The 18,382-nt window shown below is 49.3% G+C and overlaps 1 protein-coding gene across 1 annotated transcript in view; it reads left to right on the top strand.

Moving 5' to 3' along the window:
• LOC124040220 (fatty acid synthase-like) overlaps positions 1-18,382 on the top strand; it is a 42,759-nt gene that overhangs the window by 7,962 nt on the left and 16,415 nt on the right. Inside the window, 37 exon segments of the mRNA XM_046357184.1 lie at positions 1,156-1,308; positions 1,562-1,735; positions 1,860-2,060; positions 2,241-2,363; positions 4,260-4,375; positions 4,571-4,705; positions 4,908-5,394; positions 5,575-5,762; positions 6,066-6,255; positions 6,513-6,607; positions 6,773-6,907; positions 7,102-7,305; positions 7,576-7,691; positions 7,961-8,136; positions 8,424-8,615; positions 8,793-8,873; positions 9,331-9,516; positions 9,668-9,847; positions 9,954-10,157; positions 10,470-10,786; positions 10,877-11,278; positions 11,491-11,655; positions 11,734-11,849; positions 12,050-12,204; positions 12,511-12,714; positions 12,821-12,859; positions 12,862-12,970; positions 13,459-13,637; positions 13,748-13,867; positions 13,954-14,076; positions 14,184-14,407; positions 14,711-14,915; positions 15,046-15,197; positions 15,600-15,691; positions 15,882-16,276; positions 16,769-16,957; positions 17,080-17,307. Of these exon segments, the coding sequence (XP_046213140.1) occupies positions 1,156-1,308; positions 1,562-1,735; positions 1,860-2,060; positions 2,241-2,363; positions 4,260-4,375; positions 4,571-4,705; positions 4,908-5,394; positions 5,575-5,762; positions 6,066-6,255; positions 6,513-6,607; positions 6,773-6,907; positions 7,102-7,305; positions 7,576-7,691; positions 7,961-8,136; positions 8,424-8,615; positions 8,793-8,873; positions 9,331-9,516; positions 9,668-9,847; positions 9,954-10,157; positions 10,470-10,786; positions 10,877-11,278; positions 11,491-11,655; positions 11,734-11,849; positions 12,050-12,204; positions 12,511-12,714; positions 12,821-12,859; positions 12,862-12,970; positions 13,459-13,637; positions 13,748-13,867; positions 13,954-14,076; positions 14,184-14,407; positions 14,711-14,915; positions 15,046-15,197; positions 15,600-15,691; positions 15,882-16,276; positions 16,769-16,957; positions 17,080-17,307 (6,750 nt within the window).

The following is an 18,382-nucleotide window of genomic DNA, read 5'->3' as shown; positions in this document are numbered from 1 at the left end:
TTCATGTTTTCTATACTCTGTATAATTTTTGATTATGTGAGCTAAACAAAAAATATCTAACACACTTTTTAAATTTTTTATAACTAATGTTCTTGTCCCCACTACAACAAAAACATACTTGAATACATTTAATATTGTCAATTTATTTGAAATACTGTAGAATTCCAGACTGCTCCTACTATGGAGGACTGCTCCTACTATGGAGGACTGCTCCTACTATGGAGGACTGCTCCTACTATGGAGGACTGCTCCTACTATGGAGGACTGCTCCTACTATGGAGTGCCAATGTGGCTTCGAACCCTCTCAATGGCCGATACATAGCATCATTAATCCAGATGCTATACACATCATTGATCACAACCCACATGAACCCAAACGAGCGCTGGTAGCCGTTAGCTGTACGATGAGCCTCTGATGTGTAAGGGGTGCTCTGTAGTCGCTGAAGGTGTCTTGTCAGTGTCTGTCCTGCTCTGCTTGCTGTTGCTTTTCACCACCTGGCTGAGGTGCTGGGCTGTTGGCACTGCTACTCCTTGTCTTGTTTAGCTTCTCTCTCTCTCCTTCCTCTTTATTTCTCGTACTCTTTCTGGCTCTGCCTAATTCACTCAGTTTTTCTTTCTTGCTCGGTCTCTCTCTCTGTCTGCCTTTCTCCCCATATTTTTCTTCTTAGCCCCGTCTCACCTTCCTAGCTGTCTCGCTCTCTTACTCCCTCGTTTGCTTGGTTTCTCTCTCGCTCTCTCTCCTCTGTTTCCTCTCTCTGTGAATAGCACCTCTCATCAGTCAGTGCCTGGCAACCAGCTAAAGCTCGCATTCATGTACTAAAAGGCTCCGGGCGAACGGCGCCCCTAAGACCACACACCACAGGAGAGGTGGGAAAAGCAGGGATGGAGCGAGGAGAGAAAAGGAATGGAGAAAATGAGGGAGGAGAGGAAAGGCCCTTGTTTGCTGTCTGCATAGAATTACTGAGAGGAAGGAGTAGTCCTGCTTTAGATTGTGTGTATAAAATGATTACTTGAATGAATATGTTCACTATTACATTCATGGGGGAATTATCCAGGTTATCCAGTAAGTTAGTGACTACAGGTAGAACACATGCTGCCTGGGGAAACCCAGTTATCCGGTTATTTATCCCTCAATGCTCCACTTGTCATTCCCAGGTCTGTACGGTCTTCCAAAGAGGAACGGCAAGCTGAAGGACATCAGTCGGTTCGATGCTGCGTTCTTTGGGGTCCACCCCAAACAGGCCCACACCATGGACCCCCAGCTACGCCTCATGCTGGAGATCGCCTACGAAGCCATTGTAGACGGAGGTGAGGAGAGGGGTGATGAGGGGTGGATGGATGAGTAGATTTTATTTGGGAAAACTGTGTAAAGATACCAAGTCAAATATATTTGTTTATTTGGATCCCAATTAGCTGTTACGATCACAACAGCTACTCTTCCTGTCATCCACACATTTAGATTAGATTACCCACATGTCACAAAGTTAATGTTTTAAAGTTTTTGTAGACCTGTGTGTGTGTGAGATTCATTGGTGTAATGTGTGTTTGTGTGTGTGTACAGGTCTGAATCCGACGGAGCTGCGTGGCAGCAGGACAGGCGTCTACATCGGAGTGAGCGGCTCGGAGGCGGGCGAGGCCTTCAGCAGAGACCCAGAGGAGTTGCTAGGATACAGCATGACGGGCTGCCAGCGTGCCATGTTCGCTAACCGACTCTCCTATTTCTTTGACTTCAACGGTATGATCTCATCTAACACGGCAGTGGGTTCTCTCAAGCAGTTTTGTCACATGGTATCAATTGTCTTAATCTATCCCTAACGCTACAGTCTCCTGAGTTTTGTCTCCTCTCTCTGTCCCTCCAGGCCCCAGCACAGCCATCGACACCGCCTGCTCCTCCAGCCTACTGGCTCTGGAGAATGCCTTCAACGCCATTCGCCACGGACACTGTGACGCCGCCCTGGTGGGCGGGGTCAACCTGCTGCTCAAGCCAAACACCTCTGTGCAGTTCATGAAGCTGGGCATGCTCAGTCCGGAAGGAACCTGCAAGTCCTTTGACTCCTCAGGTAAGAGAGGGAGAGGCCTGGATCGTGTTCAAAAAATTTGCAAAGTACAGAACTAAATGTTGAAGATAAAATGCTTCTCATGCTGAAAGCACACCCACATACAGCAGCACTATTTCCTGGTCCGACCCTGAAAGCGCATTAACGCTACTTCCTGGTGCGCTCCTCTCTGTGTTCCCCCAGGAAACGGTTACTGCCGTTCGGAGGCTGCGGTGGCGGTACTGTTGACCAGACGTTCCATGGCTAAGAGAGTGTATGCCACGATACTCAACGCTGGTAACAACACTGATGGATACAAGGAGCAGGGTGAGCTGACACCCCATTATATAACACACCACGGGGGGCACCTGCGCTGTCTGGAATGAAACCCTTGACATAGCTCCTATCCCCAAGGCACTGAGGCAGACCTCACAAACCTAGGACTGTTTCCTGGTCTGATATAAATCTCCAGCCCCTACCCCTTAACTTTCCCCAGATCTATAAGGATTTGATGACTGTAAGCATATGGTTTCCACTATATTTCTCACACCAATGTGTGGCCTGGCTTACGTAAGTGTCCTGTACTGTAAATGCCAAGCAGTAGCTCGGTAGAAAAGTTATTTTTGTGGAGAAACAATTCAGTTGCATTTCACATAATGTCTTTTGGCCTATTGCCCAATAGGTTGTGAGGCCTCACTGACCCACTACGCACCCCTTGGAGAAATAGCACCACTTTTTCTATTCTCTATTTTCACTTGTCTCTATTCAATGTAACAGGCCCGCTACACTAGATGCGTAACTTTTATCTAACGTGAGACACTAATTTAAACGAAACCTGGGCATACGCAGCATGGCTCCATGAGAGGCTTGTGTTACTCAGCGTAAAATTACTCTGGTTCTATTTTCAAGAATTTGACTTGTGACTCACGCACAGGAACACTTGATAAATTAGTGGCTTTGCTCACGCTGGCAAAAAGATCCACGTTCAGTGTGGCAGCTAAAAACCCTGTGTTTTCCTGACGCCCCCGTGGAGCTCCCCTGTAATCTGTTTTCCTGACGCCCCCGTGGAGCTCCCCTGTAATCTGTGTTTTCCTGACGTCCCTGTGGAGATCCCCTGTAATCTGTGTTTTCCTGACGTCCCTGTGGAGATCCCCTGTAATCTGTGTTTTCCTGACGCCCCGTGGAGATCCCCTGTAATCTGTGTTTTCCTGACGCCCCTTTGGAGCTCCCCTGTAATCTGTGTTTTCCTGACGCCCCCGTGGAGATCCCCTGTAATCTGTTTTCCTGACGTCCCTGTGGAGAACCCCTGTAATCTGTGTTTTCCTGACGCCCCCGTGGAGAACCCCTGTAATCTGTGTTTTCCTGACGCCCCCGTGGAGATCCCCTGTAATCTGTGTTTTCCTGACGCCCCCGTGGAGCTCTCCTGTAATCTGTGTTTTCCTGACGCCCCCGTGGAGCTCCCCTGTAATCTGTGTTTTCCTGACGTCCCTGTGGAGATCCCCTGTAATCTGTGTTTTCCTGACGTCCCCGTGGAGAACCCCTGTAATCTGTGTTTGTGGTGTAATCTAGCTAATACCCGGCCAGATACAACTCTTTTTGAAATGTAGACCCATTAATGTGGTGTAATCGACACACACACACACACACACACTAACCTTTCCCCCAATCACTCCTCACACACTTAGCACTGCAGGCATGTGTTCATATACGACCTAGCTGAAGAGGAGACACATTCTCTGGAGTGTAACACTGGAACACACACACACACACACACACGTTTTAGGATGTTCAATACCACACTTCACTCCCATGCCCCTCCCTCACTCTGCTCTGCCCAGTTTGTCTTTCTGTCACACACAACAATAAACACACACCCAGACTGGTGATCCAGTCACAGCATACCAGCCTGCAGTATTTACCAGTAAATTTGAAGTGGATGACTAAGGTGACATAGCTCTTAGCCACTCCGGGGAGACGTTTCCCAAGGTACAGATCTTAGGATCAGCTTTCCCTCATCACCCCTAGCCTTTACCATTAGTGTGGAAAATGCTAAACTGACTCGAGATCAGCGTCCACGGGCAACCTTACCCTTCACCGCTCTTAGCCACTCGTGGTAGTGCACGTCTGTGACATTTGTTATACCAAATTACCTAAAAGTAATCTGAATGGCTACAAAATAATTGTTTAAATGAAGTGATGTATTGATTGGTGTGTTCTTCCCAGGTGTGACGTTCCCCTCAGGTGAGATGCAGCAGCGGCTGGTACGTTCTCTCTACCAGGAGGTCAACATCACACCTGACCAGGTGGAATACATTGAGGCCCACGGCACCGGGACCAAGGTGAACACACACACACACCTATCTATCTATATACACACACATACAACACTTGATTCATTGTTGTTGGCTCATATCACCACCACACCCAATAACGTAATGTTCTGTGGAAGGTGTTCTGTCACATTCCTCCCCCTGATACATCTGGTTCCCTCAGTATTTGTTTCACCTGGTGACTTCCGTCCTTTCTCCTCCCAGGTCGGCGACCCGCAGGAAGTGAATGGCATTGTCAGTGTGTTCTGTCATTCAAAGCGTGACCCACTGCTCATTGGCTCCACCAAGTCCAACATGGGCCATCCAGAGCCTGCCTCTGGCCTGGCCGCGCTGGCCAAGGTAAGAACTGGAATGGTCTGGGCTAACCTCCATACAGGACAAAAAAGTGTTCTAAAGTCCCAATATGTGCAGGCAAGCCCAGCACTAACACACTTTTCTTTCTGTCTCTTTCTCTCCCTCCATATTTTTCTCCCCATCTCTCCCTTTCTCTCTCTCCTTCTATATTTTTCTCCCTGTCTCTCTTGCTCTCCCCCTCTTCCAGGTTGTGTTGTCTCTGGAGCGAGGTGTGTGGGCTCCCAACATCCACTACAACAGCCCCAACACCGACATCCCTGCCCTTAGTGACGGCCGCCTCCGCGTCGTCAACGAGCCCATACCGGTCCGTGGTGGCATCGTTGGCATCAACTCTTTCGGATTTGGCGGCTCTAACGTTCACGTGATCCTCCGCCCCCCTGGTTTAAACACACCAAAAAGCTTTAAAGTGCCCCCCAAGACCCCCTCCGTGTCCTCTCAAGTACCCAGGCTCCTCCAGGCCTGCGGCCGCACAGAGGAGGCTGTCTCCGCCCTCCTCAGCAAGGGGAAGGAACACTCGGGCGATGACAACTTCCTGTGTCTGCTGAACGAGGTGTCTGGGGTACCCACGGCGGGGATGCCCTACAGGGGCTACACTTTGATTGGCTCCAAGGATGATGTCACAGAGGTGCAGAAGACTGAGGCCACGCCCAGACCGTTGTGGTACATCTGCTCAGGTAAGAGAGAAGACAGGGGTTAGGAGAGAAGAGTTTATTCAAGCCTCAACCTAATGGTTAGGATTGGGGGTTAATGTGATCCAGGATCTGTGGTTAAGGGTAACTTCTACCTCGAATGATGAAAGCAGTGGTTTAGGAGAAAGGTGTGTGTTAACACGTGTGTGTGTGTGTGTATCTCAGGTATGGGCACCCAATGGGGTGGGATGGGCCGCAGCCTGATGCAGCTGCCAGAGTTCAGGGAGTCCATCTTGCGTTCCGACATAGCATTGAAGGACACTGGAATGTGTGTGTCCAGTCTACTCATGGAGGCAGATGAGAGCACCTTCGAGGACACTGTCCAAGCCTTCGTAGGCCTTGCCGCCATACAGGTACAGCAGAGCAGCCATCTTACCTAAGGTTGGGGGAGGGGGCACGGAAACCAAAAAGCTATGGAAATAGGACTACTGTCTGTTATTTGCACAGACAAAAAGCACACAATGCCTCTGACATAGCAAAGGCAATCATGAAGATGACCATTTAAGATGGTCCTGTGTGGCTGTTGGTAGAGCATGTGAGAAATGTATGCACGCATGACTGTAAGTCGCTTGGGATAAAAGCGTCTGCTGAAAGGCATATAATATTTATATTATTGTAGTATGCTCAAAACTAACCGCTGTCTGTCCCCCTCTCAGATCGCCCAGATTGACCTGCTCCAGAAGCTGGGTCTGCAGCCGGACGGCATTGTGGGCCACAGTGTGGGAGAGCTGGCCTGTGGCTATGCAGACGGATCCCTCAGTCACAGTGAGGCTATCCTGGCAGCCTACTGGAGAGGGAAGTCCATCAAGGAGGCTAACCTGCCCCCTGGGGGCATGGCTGCAGTCGGTAAGGACCAAAAAGAGAGGGTGTTTGTTTTGCCAGATACCCTGCACCTTAGACTGTTTCCCTATGTACATACAGCCATTATTGCTAGGTATTACTGCACTGTTGGAGCACCTGAGAACATATGTGTATCCACCAATAAACTTTGATTTGGGTTCATTTGTGCTTCTCTCTCTCGGCTCGCTCGCTCTCTCCCTCCCCACCCTCCTCACTTTCTCTCGCTCTCTCCCCACCCTCCTCTCTCTCGCTCTCTCTCTAAGGGCTGACATGGGCAGAGTGTAAGGCTCAGTGTCCCCAGGGTGTGGTTCCAGCCTGTCACAATGCTGAAGACACAGTCACCATCTCTGGCCCTGCGGTAACACATTTTGGTTCAAATCCTTGCATCTATCAATAGCTTAATGCGCCATTTTTAAACACCCTTTTTTTAATACCATACTATTGAGACCAATTCTGTATGTAAGCTACATTTTGTCCTGTAAAAGCCTGACACTGACACGGTGCACTTGTTTTCTGTATGCAGGAGGCCGTGAGTAAGTTTGTATCAGAGCTGAAGGAGAGTGGTGTGTTTGCCAAGGAGGTTCGTAGTGCTGGTGTAGCCTTCCATTCTTACTACATGGCCTCCATCGCTCCCGCCCTGCTGGCTGCTCTCAAGAGGGTAAGATGGCGTTTATGACTGTGGCTCAGTCCAAAACATAACACTTAAAAGAAAAAGAACAAAAATTAAATTCAGGAAAGGAATTGAAACTAAATGCATGAATTGAAAAAATAGACTCCTTTCCACCTGCCTGGGAATAGAATTTCAAGTCATCTGCCAAATATACTGAAACCCCATCTCCACTCTCTTTGTAGGTGATCAAGGAGCCTAAGCAGAGGTCTGCCAGGTGGATCAGTACATCTATCCCCCAGAAGGACTGGGACAGCCCGCTGGCTCTGTACTCCTCAGCAGATTACCATTGTAATAACCTGGTCAGCCCTGTCCTCTTCCAGGAGGGCCTGAGCCTGGTGCCTGATAACGCTGTGGTGGTAGAGATAGCACCACATGCACTGCTGCAGGTTAGTATACACAATGTAGAAACACACACAAACATAGGATGGCCTGATAAGACTGTGGGGTTCAAGACCGCTCCACACACTGCTCACACAGGCTATAGAATTGTTTTTACCTTTATTTAACTAGGCAAGTCGGTTAAGAACATTCTTATTTAAGAGACCGCTGCGCCACTCGGGAGCCCCAAGAAACACACACACACACCAACCTCTGAGAAAAATGCAGCATACCTCTCATCATTACTGTGTGAAACCTTGCGCTGTCTACCCCTGCAGGCGATCCTGAAGCGCAGCCTGAAGCCCACGTGTTCCATCCTGCCCCTGATGAGGAGAGGCCATGCCAACAACCTGGAGTTCTTCCTCTCTCACATTGGCAAGGTCTACATGAACGGGTCAGTACCTGCTGCTGACAGGCCACGCCTCTGATGTCCTCATTATGCAACTGATTCTATTCTCAACCTACTGTAGCTTAAACACATAGCTTTGACTGGTGTTGTGCATATTATTTCCACAATACTGCAAGATGGCCTTCACACCTTACTTTGCCATTATTTTACTCTTATAAACTCTGTTAGCCCCTAGTACAAACTAAAACATGCATGTCAAAAAGCTATATTTGGGTCAGATGTCTCAATACCAAGCATCTCTCCTATGTGTCCAGGATCAATGTGGACAATAAGCAGCTGTACCCATGTGTGGAGTACCCGGTGCCCGTGGGAACCCCTCTGATCTCCCCTCTGGTGCAGTGGGACCACACCCAGACCTGGGACGTCCCCAAGGCTGAGGACTTCCCTGCTGGTTCTGGAGGGTCCACCTCAGCTACCATCTATAACATTGGTGAGAGACATACAGTGCCAGTCAAAAGTTTGGACACACCTACTCATTCAAGGGTTTTTCTTTATTTTTACTATTTTCCACATTGTAGAATAATAGTGAAGACAACACTATGAAATAACGCATATGGAATCATGTAGTAACCAAAAAAGTGTTAAACAAAACAAAATATATTTTATATTTGAGATTCTTCAATGTAGCCTCACTTTGCCTTTGACAGCTTTGCACACCGATACAGTATAGACACAGAATACACAGACAATAACATAGTTGATCTCCTCTCCCCACAGACATGAATCCAGAGTCTCCAGACTACTATATGATTGGCCACTGCATCGACGGGCGTGTCCTGTACCCAGCGACGGGTTATCTGGTACTGGCCTGGAGGACCCTGATGAGGAGCCTTGGCGTTGTCATGGAAACCACCCCTGTCACCTTCGAGGACGTCACCATCCACAGGGCCACCATCTTACCCAAGACCGGTGAGGGAGGGACGGACGGCGAAGGGAGGGGAGGAGTTTGATCATTGGTTGTCTGTCACATCAAGGGTGTCTATTTGGGTTGTCAAACTTTTACTGTGGTTCATTTATTACCTTTCTTCAATGTGCTTTGTCTCGCTCCCTTTTCTCTCTTACTCCTTCCCCTCTTCTCACTGTCAGGTTCAGTCCAGTTGGAGGTGCGTCTCATGCCCGCCACCAGTCGATTTGAGGTCTCCGAGAATGGCAACCTGGCTGTCAGTGGTACGCATACTTTATACTCTTCTATAAGCGTCCAAGATACATGTTTGATATGTAAATGATGGCTTTTATGTGCTCTGTTACATGGTAATAGCTAGTGTATATGGACTCATTCAATCTGTTACATATTATAAACTGGGTGGTTAGAGCCCTGAATGCTGATTGGCTGACAGCCGGGGTATATCAGACTCTACCATAGGTATGATTTTTTTTTTTTTTTTTTTTTTTTTTACTGCTCTAATAACGTTGGTAACCAGTTTATAATAGCAATAAGGCACCTCGGAGTTTGTGGTATATTGGCAATATGCCACAAACCCCTGAGGTGCCTTATTGCTTAAATAGCAACTAGTGTATACAACCATTCAATGTTTATGACATAGTAATAGAGTATAAACTCTACATGTTTTCTCCTTGGTCCTCCTCAGTCAGTCACCTATCCCATACTTCTCTGTCTGTGCAGGCAAGGTGAGCATTCTGGAGGATGCTGCTCTGGACTCATTCCACTCTGAGATTGGTAAACCTGTCACTGGGGATGATGGTGACCCCAAACTGCGCCTGACAGCCCATGACATCTACAAGGAGCTCCGTCTCCGTGGTTATGACTACGGCAAGACTTTCCAGGGCATCCTGGAGTCCAACAATGCAGGTGTGTGTGTGAGAAAAAGTTAAACCATTGTGAACCTCTTTATGAAATAGTTGCTTCCCAGTATTAAGTAGGCTATGGTGGCTTGTTGTAGATTGTACTATGTTATTGGTTGACTGGTTTCCCTCTGCTCTATCCTTGACTCTGGCTGTAGGTGACAGTGGGAAGCTGCAGTGGACCGGTAACTGGGTGACCTTCCTGGACACCATGCTGCAGATGATCGTGGTTGGCCTATCAGGACGCAGCCTTCGCCTGCCAACGCGGATCCGCTCTGTGTGTGTCGACCCCACCGTCCACCAGGAGAGGGTCACTGAATACGGAGAGGCTAAGAAAGGTATTGAAATAAAACATGTACACAGGCCCACCACAAACACAGTCTTGACTCACTTAAGGATGCCGTTTTTTAAAAACTGTTTTTCTATCTTCTCTACATCACCTAGCCGTGGTCGTTCACGTCAACCGTTGCCTTGACAACATTGTTGCGGGCGGAGTGCAGATCTGTGGTCTCCACGCCACGGTGGCACCGCGTCGCCAACAGCAACAGAGCCCGCCCACCCTGGAGGAGTTTTTGTTTGTGCCCTACCTAGAGACAGAATGCCTGTCAGCCAATGAGAAGTTGGGAAACCAGCTCAAGAACTGCAAAGGTTAGAGTTCATGTTTGTTGGCTACCTTTATCATCCAAACAGTGGGAAGTCATTTTGCTTTCAGATTCAATGTTTAAAATCAGTTAAATATTTTTTATAATAGGTAGCAATTCTCCCACTATTCTCTCTTTCTACAACGCATACACAAAAAAAAGGAATGACTGTCCTTACATCGTGAGACTATGTAAACAGAGAAATTGCAAATCTGATGTCAAAGAAGGCAGATATTACTTGACATTTTGTTAGTCTAAAAAGGCCATAGTACTAAATTGATTACCCTCTGTCTGACCCTTGGTTCATGCATCTCTTCAGGTCTGATCCACAAGCTGCAGAAGAAGCTGGCTCCTCAGGGCGTTAAGCTCTCCATCCCTGGTCTAGGGGAGGTGTCTGGTCCTGCTGTCCCCAGCCCTGAGTCCGCTGAACCTGGCTTGCTGCGGCTGCTATCCCTGCTTTGTGGTCTAGAGCTGAACGGTAACCTGCGGTCAGAGCTGGAGCAGACTGTTGAGAAGGAGAGGGGTTGTCTCCTCCAGGACCCCCTGCTACATGGTCTACTGGATGGCCCAGCCCTCAGACACTGTTTGGACACAGCCCTGGAGAACACTACCCCCGGGAAGATCAAAGTCCTGGAGGTGAGAACAAAGATGTGATACAGCAGAGGTCATGAGCGCTCGCTCTCACGCCCTCCTCTCTAAACCCTGCTCTGTCTCGCCCCACCTCAGGCCCTCTCCAACGACGGCCAGCTCTTCTCCCGTGCCGTGCCCCTCCTTAACATCCAGCCCATGCTCCGCCTCGACTACGTCACCACTGCCGCTACCCTCGACCTCCTGACCCCCCACCAGACCAGCCTGGATGCCATGGGGGTCACCTCAGCCCAGTGGGACCCCAAGCAGGGCCCTGTGCCCGGGGGTGCGATCGGTGGGGCCGACCTGGTGGTGTGTAACCACGCCTGGGGTCCCCTGGGGGCCGGGGCTGAGGTGGTGGTGGGGAACCTGGCCTCGGGGGCCAAGGAGGGGGGCTTTGTGATGCTCCACACCCTGCTGAAGGGAGAGACGCTGGGGGAGTTGGTGGCATTCCTCACCTCCAAGGACAGTCAGAACAACCAGCAGAGACTGCTCTCCCAGGTCAGTTACACTGCAGTAGAAAACTGATACCCAGATGAATCCTTAGCCCCCCAGCCTCCCTTCAGATATTAAAGCAGGGCCACACATTACACTATTAGCTTCAGTCAGTGTTTAGTGAGTGAGGATACATAAACTGGCCATACATATAGTCTCATTTGTGACAACATTTTATTACCTATGATGTCTAATACTGTCATTGTTCTCTTCTCTAGACTGAGTGGGAGAAAGCCTTCTCTGATGCGTCTCTCAACTTGGTGGCTGTCAGGAAGTCATTTTATGGCTCTGCCTTATTCCTGTGTCGCCGTCGGTTACCCAGCAAACTGCCCATCTTCCTGCCTGTGGACAGCATGGACTACCAGTGGGTGGAAACACTCAAGGTGAGGGAAATGTCTCTGTGTTAATAACTCATTAATAAGTGTTTATAAGCCCTTACAGTGCTCTCTTCCCCCCCCCAGACAACGTTGGCTGAGCCCTCAGACACTCCGGTCTGGCTGACTGCTACCCAGGGTCACTCTGGGGTGGTGGGCATGGTCAACTGTCTACGCCAGGAGCCCGGGGGCAGCCGCATACGGTGAGACTAAAGCCTGGTCTGAAAAAAAACCTTGGCTCTTCCCCTTGACACTTGATCTGAAAGGATTGGATTGGTATTGGCAGTTTTAAAAGCACAGATGTATATATTATAAAGGTCATCGCTCCATCTTGCTCTCGGGTAGACTGTGAGTCAGACTAATGCTGTACTTCTCTCTCCTCATCTCTATTCTCTCTCTCCAGGTGTGCATTTGTAGCCAATCTGTGTGAATCTTCTGCGGTGCCCACCCTGCAGCCTGTCCATAATTCCATGCGGTCTGTGCTGGAGGGAGACCTGTGTATGAACGTGTTCAGGGATGGACACTGGGGAGTGTTCAGACACCAGCTCATCTCTCAGGGTACGACAACCACACCACCATCTCCCCTCTCTTGTTCTTGCTCTAGCAAGATCTCAAAAGTTACACCCCATGAGATATCTTGAGAACTTTCACACATTCAGTCATTGCATAGGAGCTTGATGATAAAATTGCAGTGAAAAGAAAGTGCTTCCCTAATGATAAACACTACATTTTCTGATAGTCACAGACTAGCCCTAGGCTCAAGAATATGCTGATTTAAAACGTTAATCTTGGACAATAATGGATTCTAAATCTTCTGTTGATCATGCTGCAAAGCTTAATACCTCTTTCTCATTCTCTCCTCAGATCTGAGTGAGGAGTTGACAGAGCAGGCTTACGTTAACGTGTTGACCCGTGGTGACCTCTCCTCGCTGCGTTGGATCGCCTCGCCCCTCCGTCATTTTGTGGCGAGCAGCCCCCATGTGCAGCTGTGTCGCGTCTACTACAGCTCCCTCAACTTCAGAGACATCATGCTGGCCACCGGGAAACTGCCACCGGACGCCATCCCAGGTAAGGAACACACACACACACAGACATGTCCTCTAGGAAACTGCCTCTGAAGCTATACCAGTAAGGAACGCTGTCTTTTACACACACATCTGATTTCCCTTTGTAGGTGACCTGGCCCTACAGCAGTGCATGTTGGGTATGGAGTTCTCGGTCGTGACCCCAGCGGTCGGCGTGTGATGGGGCTGCTGCCTGCTAAAGGCCTGGCCACCTGCGTTGACGCTGACACACGCTTCCTCTGGGACATCCCAGATGGCTGGTAAAACAATGCGCCTACCCCAAATCACACCCTATTCCCTACATTATGTAGTGCATTTGAGTAAAAGTGCTTGCCTACGATCAGTTTTGCATTTCAAAATAATAATGAATAAAAGGGGGAACTGATCCTAGATCAGCATTCCAATACTTTGTGAATACAGGCCCAGAGCCACAAACGACCTCGTAGGGACACAGTTTTGGGATCTTGACTAACAGACTGAGGGGTGTACTACAAACCAGCATCAATAAGTTATCTGGCTAACTTTTATAAACAACCAGAAATAACTATTAAAGCTAAACATATTTGTGTGTTTGGTTGTTGTCGATTAGACCATGCCCATTTCAAGTGTATACTTCGGAGAGAGAAAAAGTGAAGTTTTCAGAATATTTCTGTAAATTAGATCCCGCTTTGTAGTATTCCACTTTTTGTTGACGTTTAGCTTTATGACTAAGTTATTGTTGTAAGTAACTTATGTTCTCTCTCTCTAGGACTCTGGAGCAGGCAGCGTCGGTGCCGGTGGTCTACGCCACAGCCTACTATTCCCTGGTGGTCCGAGGCAGGCTCCGCCCAGGGGAGAGTGTTCTCATCCACTCAGGGTCAGGGGGCGTCGGCCAGGCTGCCATCTCCATTGCACTCAGCCAGCGCTGTAGGGTCTTCACTACTGTTGGTGAGTACCAGAGACCTGTAGGTACACACACACACTCGGCCTGTTAATGTCAGAATTGTCAGTGCATTTAGCCGTAGATGTCTTTCTGTAACCTGTGTTCTTTGTCTCAGGTTCAGCAGAGAAGCGTGCCTACCTACAGGAGCGTTTCCCCCAGCTCACCTCTGAGTCCTTTGCCAACTCTAGAGACGCCACCTTCGAACAGCACGTCCTGCTACACACACAGGGAAAAGGTCAGACACACAGACACGCTTTAAACATCAGCTCCTATTCAAACTTGCCTCACTCACTCACATGTTCTTGTGTATCCTGTATGTAGGCGTGGATATGGTGTTGAACTCCCTGGCTGAAGAGAAGCTGCAGGCCAGTCTTCGCTGTCTGGCTCGACACGGACGCTTCCTGGAGATCGGCAAATACGACCTGTCCAACAACTCCCCTCTGGGTCAGTACACCGCACTGCAACTGCTCTCCATGGCAGCCATTTTGTGTCTGACTCACTGTGCCACTGCAGCTGTTCTAATGTCTGACATGAGTCCCTGTTTCCCTCAGGTATGGCTCTCTTCCTGAAGAACGTGGCGTTCCATGGGATCCTATTGGACGCCCTGTTTGAGGAGGGGAACAGGGAGTGGGAGGAGGTGTCCCAGCTGCTGAAGGGGGGCATTGTGGGAGGTGTCGTCAAGCCACTGAGGACTACGGTGTTTGAAAGAGACCAGGTGGAGGAGGCCTTCAGATACATGGCCCAGGGAAAACACATCGGCAAAGTCCTGCTGCAGGTCAGTTACTCAACAACTCCCCCTCTTCCATATTCATTCACACTTTCTTTTACTATCTCCTCAACTCTCTTTTAGACCGGTCCATCTATTATAACACTGTTATTACCACTTATTATACTTTTGATACATGACGGTTTATTACAATCCACTTGGTGTGTGTTGGGTCTGACGTGGTGGCAGATACCCTAGAGGTTAAGAGCGTTGGGCAAGTAACCGAAAGCTTGCTGGTTGAAAAATCTAGGCAAGGCACTAACAACCTCTAATTGTCTGCTAAATTACTCAAATGTAAATGTGTGTCTCTAGGTGCGTTCAGAGGAGAAGGGTGGTGGTACTCAGGCGGTGGGCTCGCCCCTCTCCCTCCCCGCCATCTGCCGTACCTTCTGCCCTGCTTCCCACTCTTACATCATCACCGGGGGACTGGGTGGCTTCGGCTTGGAGCTCGCTCATTGGCTGACGGAGCGAGGCGCCCGCAAACTGGTGCTCACCTCCAGATCGGGCATCCGCAACGGTAAGAGATAAGAACTCAGAACTTTATTATTTATTGTAGCACAACAGCAAATCCATTGTGGTGTTACATTAGCTGCAGACTTGTTGTTTGTGATAGTCCAGTCACTTTTAATGTCGGTTCACGTTGCTAGGTTACCAGGCGAAGCGCGTGCGTGAGTGGCAGGGGATGGGTGTGCAGGTGCTGGTATCCACCAGTGATGTCAGCACCCTGGAGGGGGCGGAGCGACTCATCAACGAGGCCTGCAGGCTGGGGCCTGTGGGAGGAGTCTTCCACCTCGCCATGGTAACGCCCCCCCCCACCTATACACTGTTGCTTTTTGTTTTCACCTGTCCCTCTCTCAACTCCCATACCTCTCACCTACCTACCTACCTCACTCACCTCGCTACCTACCTTCTCACCTACCTCTTTCTCACCTACCTCCCTTTCTCACCTACCTACCTCTCTTTCTCACCTACCTACCTCTCTTTCTCACCTACCTACCTCTTTCTCACCTACCTACCTCTCTTTCTCACCTCTTTCACCTACCTACCTCTCCTCTTTCTCCTCACCTACCTACCTACCTCTCTCACCTACCTAGCTCGCTCGCTCACCTACCTAGCGCTCGCTCACCTGCCTCCCGCTCACCTGTGCCTCCCACCTCTCTTGCTCTCTCACCTGTCTTTTTCTCCTGTCTATGTGTACCAGGTGTTGAAGGATGGCATGTTGGAGAATCTGACTCCTCAGCTGTTCCTGGATGTCAACAAACCCAAATACAACGGAACCCTCCACCTGGACAGGTAAGACGATACACACATGCATAGCAGTTAGCTTAGAGATCACTCCTCCTGGTGCTTCTGTACTTCTGCTGAGATTTACCAGTCTTTCCATTATAAGGATCTGTCAATATCCAATGTTTTGGAGGAACAGAAAATCCAAAAGCAGTCAAAGGTAATCAAAGGTTTTCCTTCCTTTCTCCCTCTTTCTTAGGATGACCAGAAAGCTGTGTCCAGACCTCAGCTACTTTGTAGCCTTCTCCTCTGTGAGCTGTGGCCGCGGCAACGCCGGCCAGAGTAACTACGGTTATGCCAATTCCGCCATGGAGCGCGTGTGCGAGCAGCGACGCCACGACGGCCTGCCCGGATTGGCCGTCCAGTGGGGCGCCATCGGCGACGTGGGTGTTGTCCTGGAGACCATGGGCGGCAACGATGTGGTGGTGGGCGGGACTCTCCCGCAGCGCATCACTTCCTGTCTGGAGGTGCTGGACCGCTTCCTGTGCGAGCGGCGTCCGGTGATGTCGAGCTTCGTGCTGGCAGAGAGGAGCGTGGTGAAGAGCGAAGGAACAGGACAGAGAGACCTGGTGGAGGCTGTCGCTCATATACTGGGTAGATCCCTCATCACCCATGCACCTCCATACAACTAACCCTATAACAAACCTCAGACAGAGACCTGCGGGGCGTACTAGAAAGCAGGATCAAGGAGTACGCCAGCTAACCTTAAAATGAGCATGATCTAATTGACTGAACAACAAAAACACATTTGTATGTCAGTTTTAGCTTTCTTGATGAACCAAAAAAGTAGTTTTTTTTTCTGCTTGTTTATCCGAGGTAGCTGGCTAACTCATAGGTCCTGCTTTGTAGTAGATCCCCCTAGTGGAGGCTGTGCCTCACATACTGGATAGGACTAGAGGAAGAGATGTCACTCATCACCTGTACACCTCCAACAGCATGAAACCAGCTTTAGATTCTTCCTGAAGTTGCCCCATCACAGCTGATGGGTGGACTGCTGTTGTGTTTATATCAATAGATTTGAAGCTGGTTTGGGTGTTTTCATTCCATGTGTAACTCCCTGGTTATTTCTCCCTGTCCCCTTTTCAGGTGTGCGTGATGTCAGCAGCCTAAATGCTGACGCTTCATTGGCTGATCTGGGTCTGGACTCTCTGATGGGCGTGGAGGTGCGTCAGACACTGGAGCGCGATTACGACATCGTCATGGCAATGAGGGAGATCCGACAGCTCACCATCAACAAGCTCCGAGAGCTGTCCAGCCAACCGGCGGGAACAGCAGGTGTGTGTGTGTGTGTGTGTGTACACAAACACTGTAAGCAATAATTACTTTGTATAGTTAGGAAGCGTATGTGTGTCATGGATTTATGTGTACTTTTTTTCTCTCTCCCTCCGTCTCTCCAGAGTCCTGTCAGTCTCCAGTGAAGAAGGGAGGTGTGCGTTCTCTGTTGGAGTCGGACCTGAGTTTGATGCTGGTCAACCCAGACGGTCCCACTGTCTCACGTCTCAACGAGGTGCAGAGTGCTGAGCGCCCGCTGTTCCTGGTCCACCCTATAGAGGGCTCCATCGCTGCCTTCCACACACTCACCGCCAAGCTCAGTGTGCCCTGCTACGGCCTGCAGTGCACTAAAGGTACACACACAGGAACAAACTCCCTCCTCTCTCTCTCTCTCGCAATCACACTGATTTTCTCTCTCTCTCTCTCTCTCTCGCAATCACACTGATTTCTCTCTCTCTCTCTCTCTCTCAATCACACTGATTCTCTCTCTCTCTCTCTCTCAATCACACTGATTCTCTCTCTCTCTCTCTCTCTCTCTCAATCACACTGATTCTCTCTCTCTCTCTCTCTCTCTCTCAATCACACTGATTCTCTCTCTCTCACACTGATTCTCTCTCTCTCTCTCTCAATCACACTGATTCTCTCTCTCTCTCTCTCACACTGATTCTCTCTCTCTCTCTCTCACACTGATTCTCTCTCTCTCTCTCTCACACTGATTCTCTCTCTCTCTCAATCACACTGATTCTCTCTCTCTCTCTCAATCACACTGATTCTCTCTCTCTCTCTCTCACACTGCAATCACACTGATTCTCTCTCTCTCTCTCTCTCTCTCACACTGCAATCACACTGATTCTCTCTCTCTCAATCACACTGATTCTCTCTCTCTCTCTCAATCACACTGATTCTCTCTCTCTCTCTCGCAATCACACTGATTCTCTCTCTCTCTCTCGCAATCACACTGATTCTCTCTCTCTCTCTCAATCACACTGATTCTCTCTCTCTCTCTCGCAATCACACTGATTCTCTCTCTCTCTCTCGCAATCACACTCATTCTCTCTCTCTCTCTCAATCACACTGATTCTCTCTCTCTCTCTCTCTCTCTGATTCTCAATCACACTGATTCTCTCTCTCTCTCTCTCTCAATCACACTGATTCTCTCTCTCTCTCAATCACACTGATTCTCTCACTGATTCTCTCTCTCACACTGATTCTCTCGCTCGCTCTCTCACACTGATTCTCTCGCTCTCTCTCTCACACTGATTCTCTCTCTCTCTCTCTCACACTGATTCTCTCTCTCTCTCTCTCACACTGATTCTCTCTCTCTCTCTCTCAATCACACTGATTCTCTCTCTCTCTCTCTCTCTCTCTCTCAATCACACTGATTCTCTCTCTCTCTCTCTCTCTCTTCTCTCTCAATCACACTGATCT

This window comes from Oncorhynchus gorbuscha, linkage group LG07 (assembly GCF_021184085.1).
Source record: "Oncorhynchus gorbuscha isolate QuinsamMale2020 ecotype Even-year linkage group LG07, OgorEven_v1.0, whole genome shotgun sequence".
In the NCBI taxonomy this organism is placed as follows: Eukaryota; Metazoa; Chordata; class Actinopteri; order Salmoniformes; family Salmonidae; genus Oncorhynchus; species Oncorhynchus gorbuscha.
This window is presented reverse-complemented; position numbering and strand designations above follow the sequence as displayed.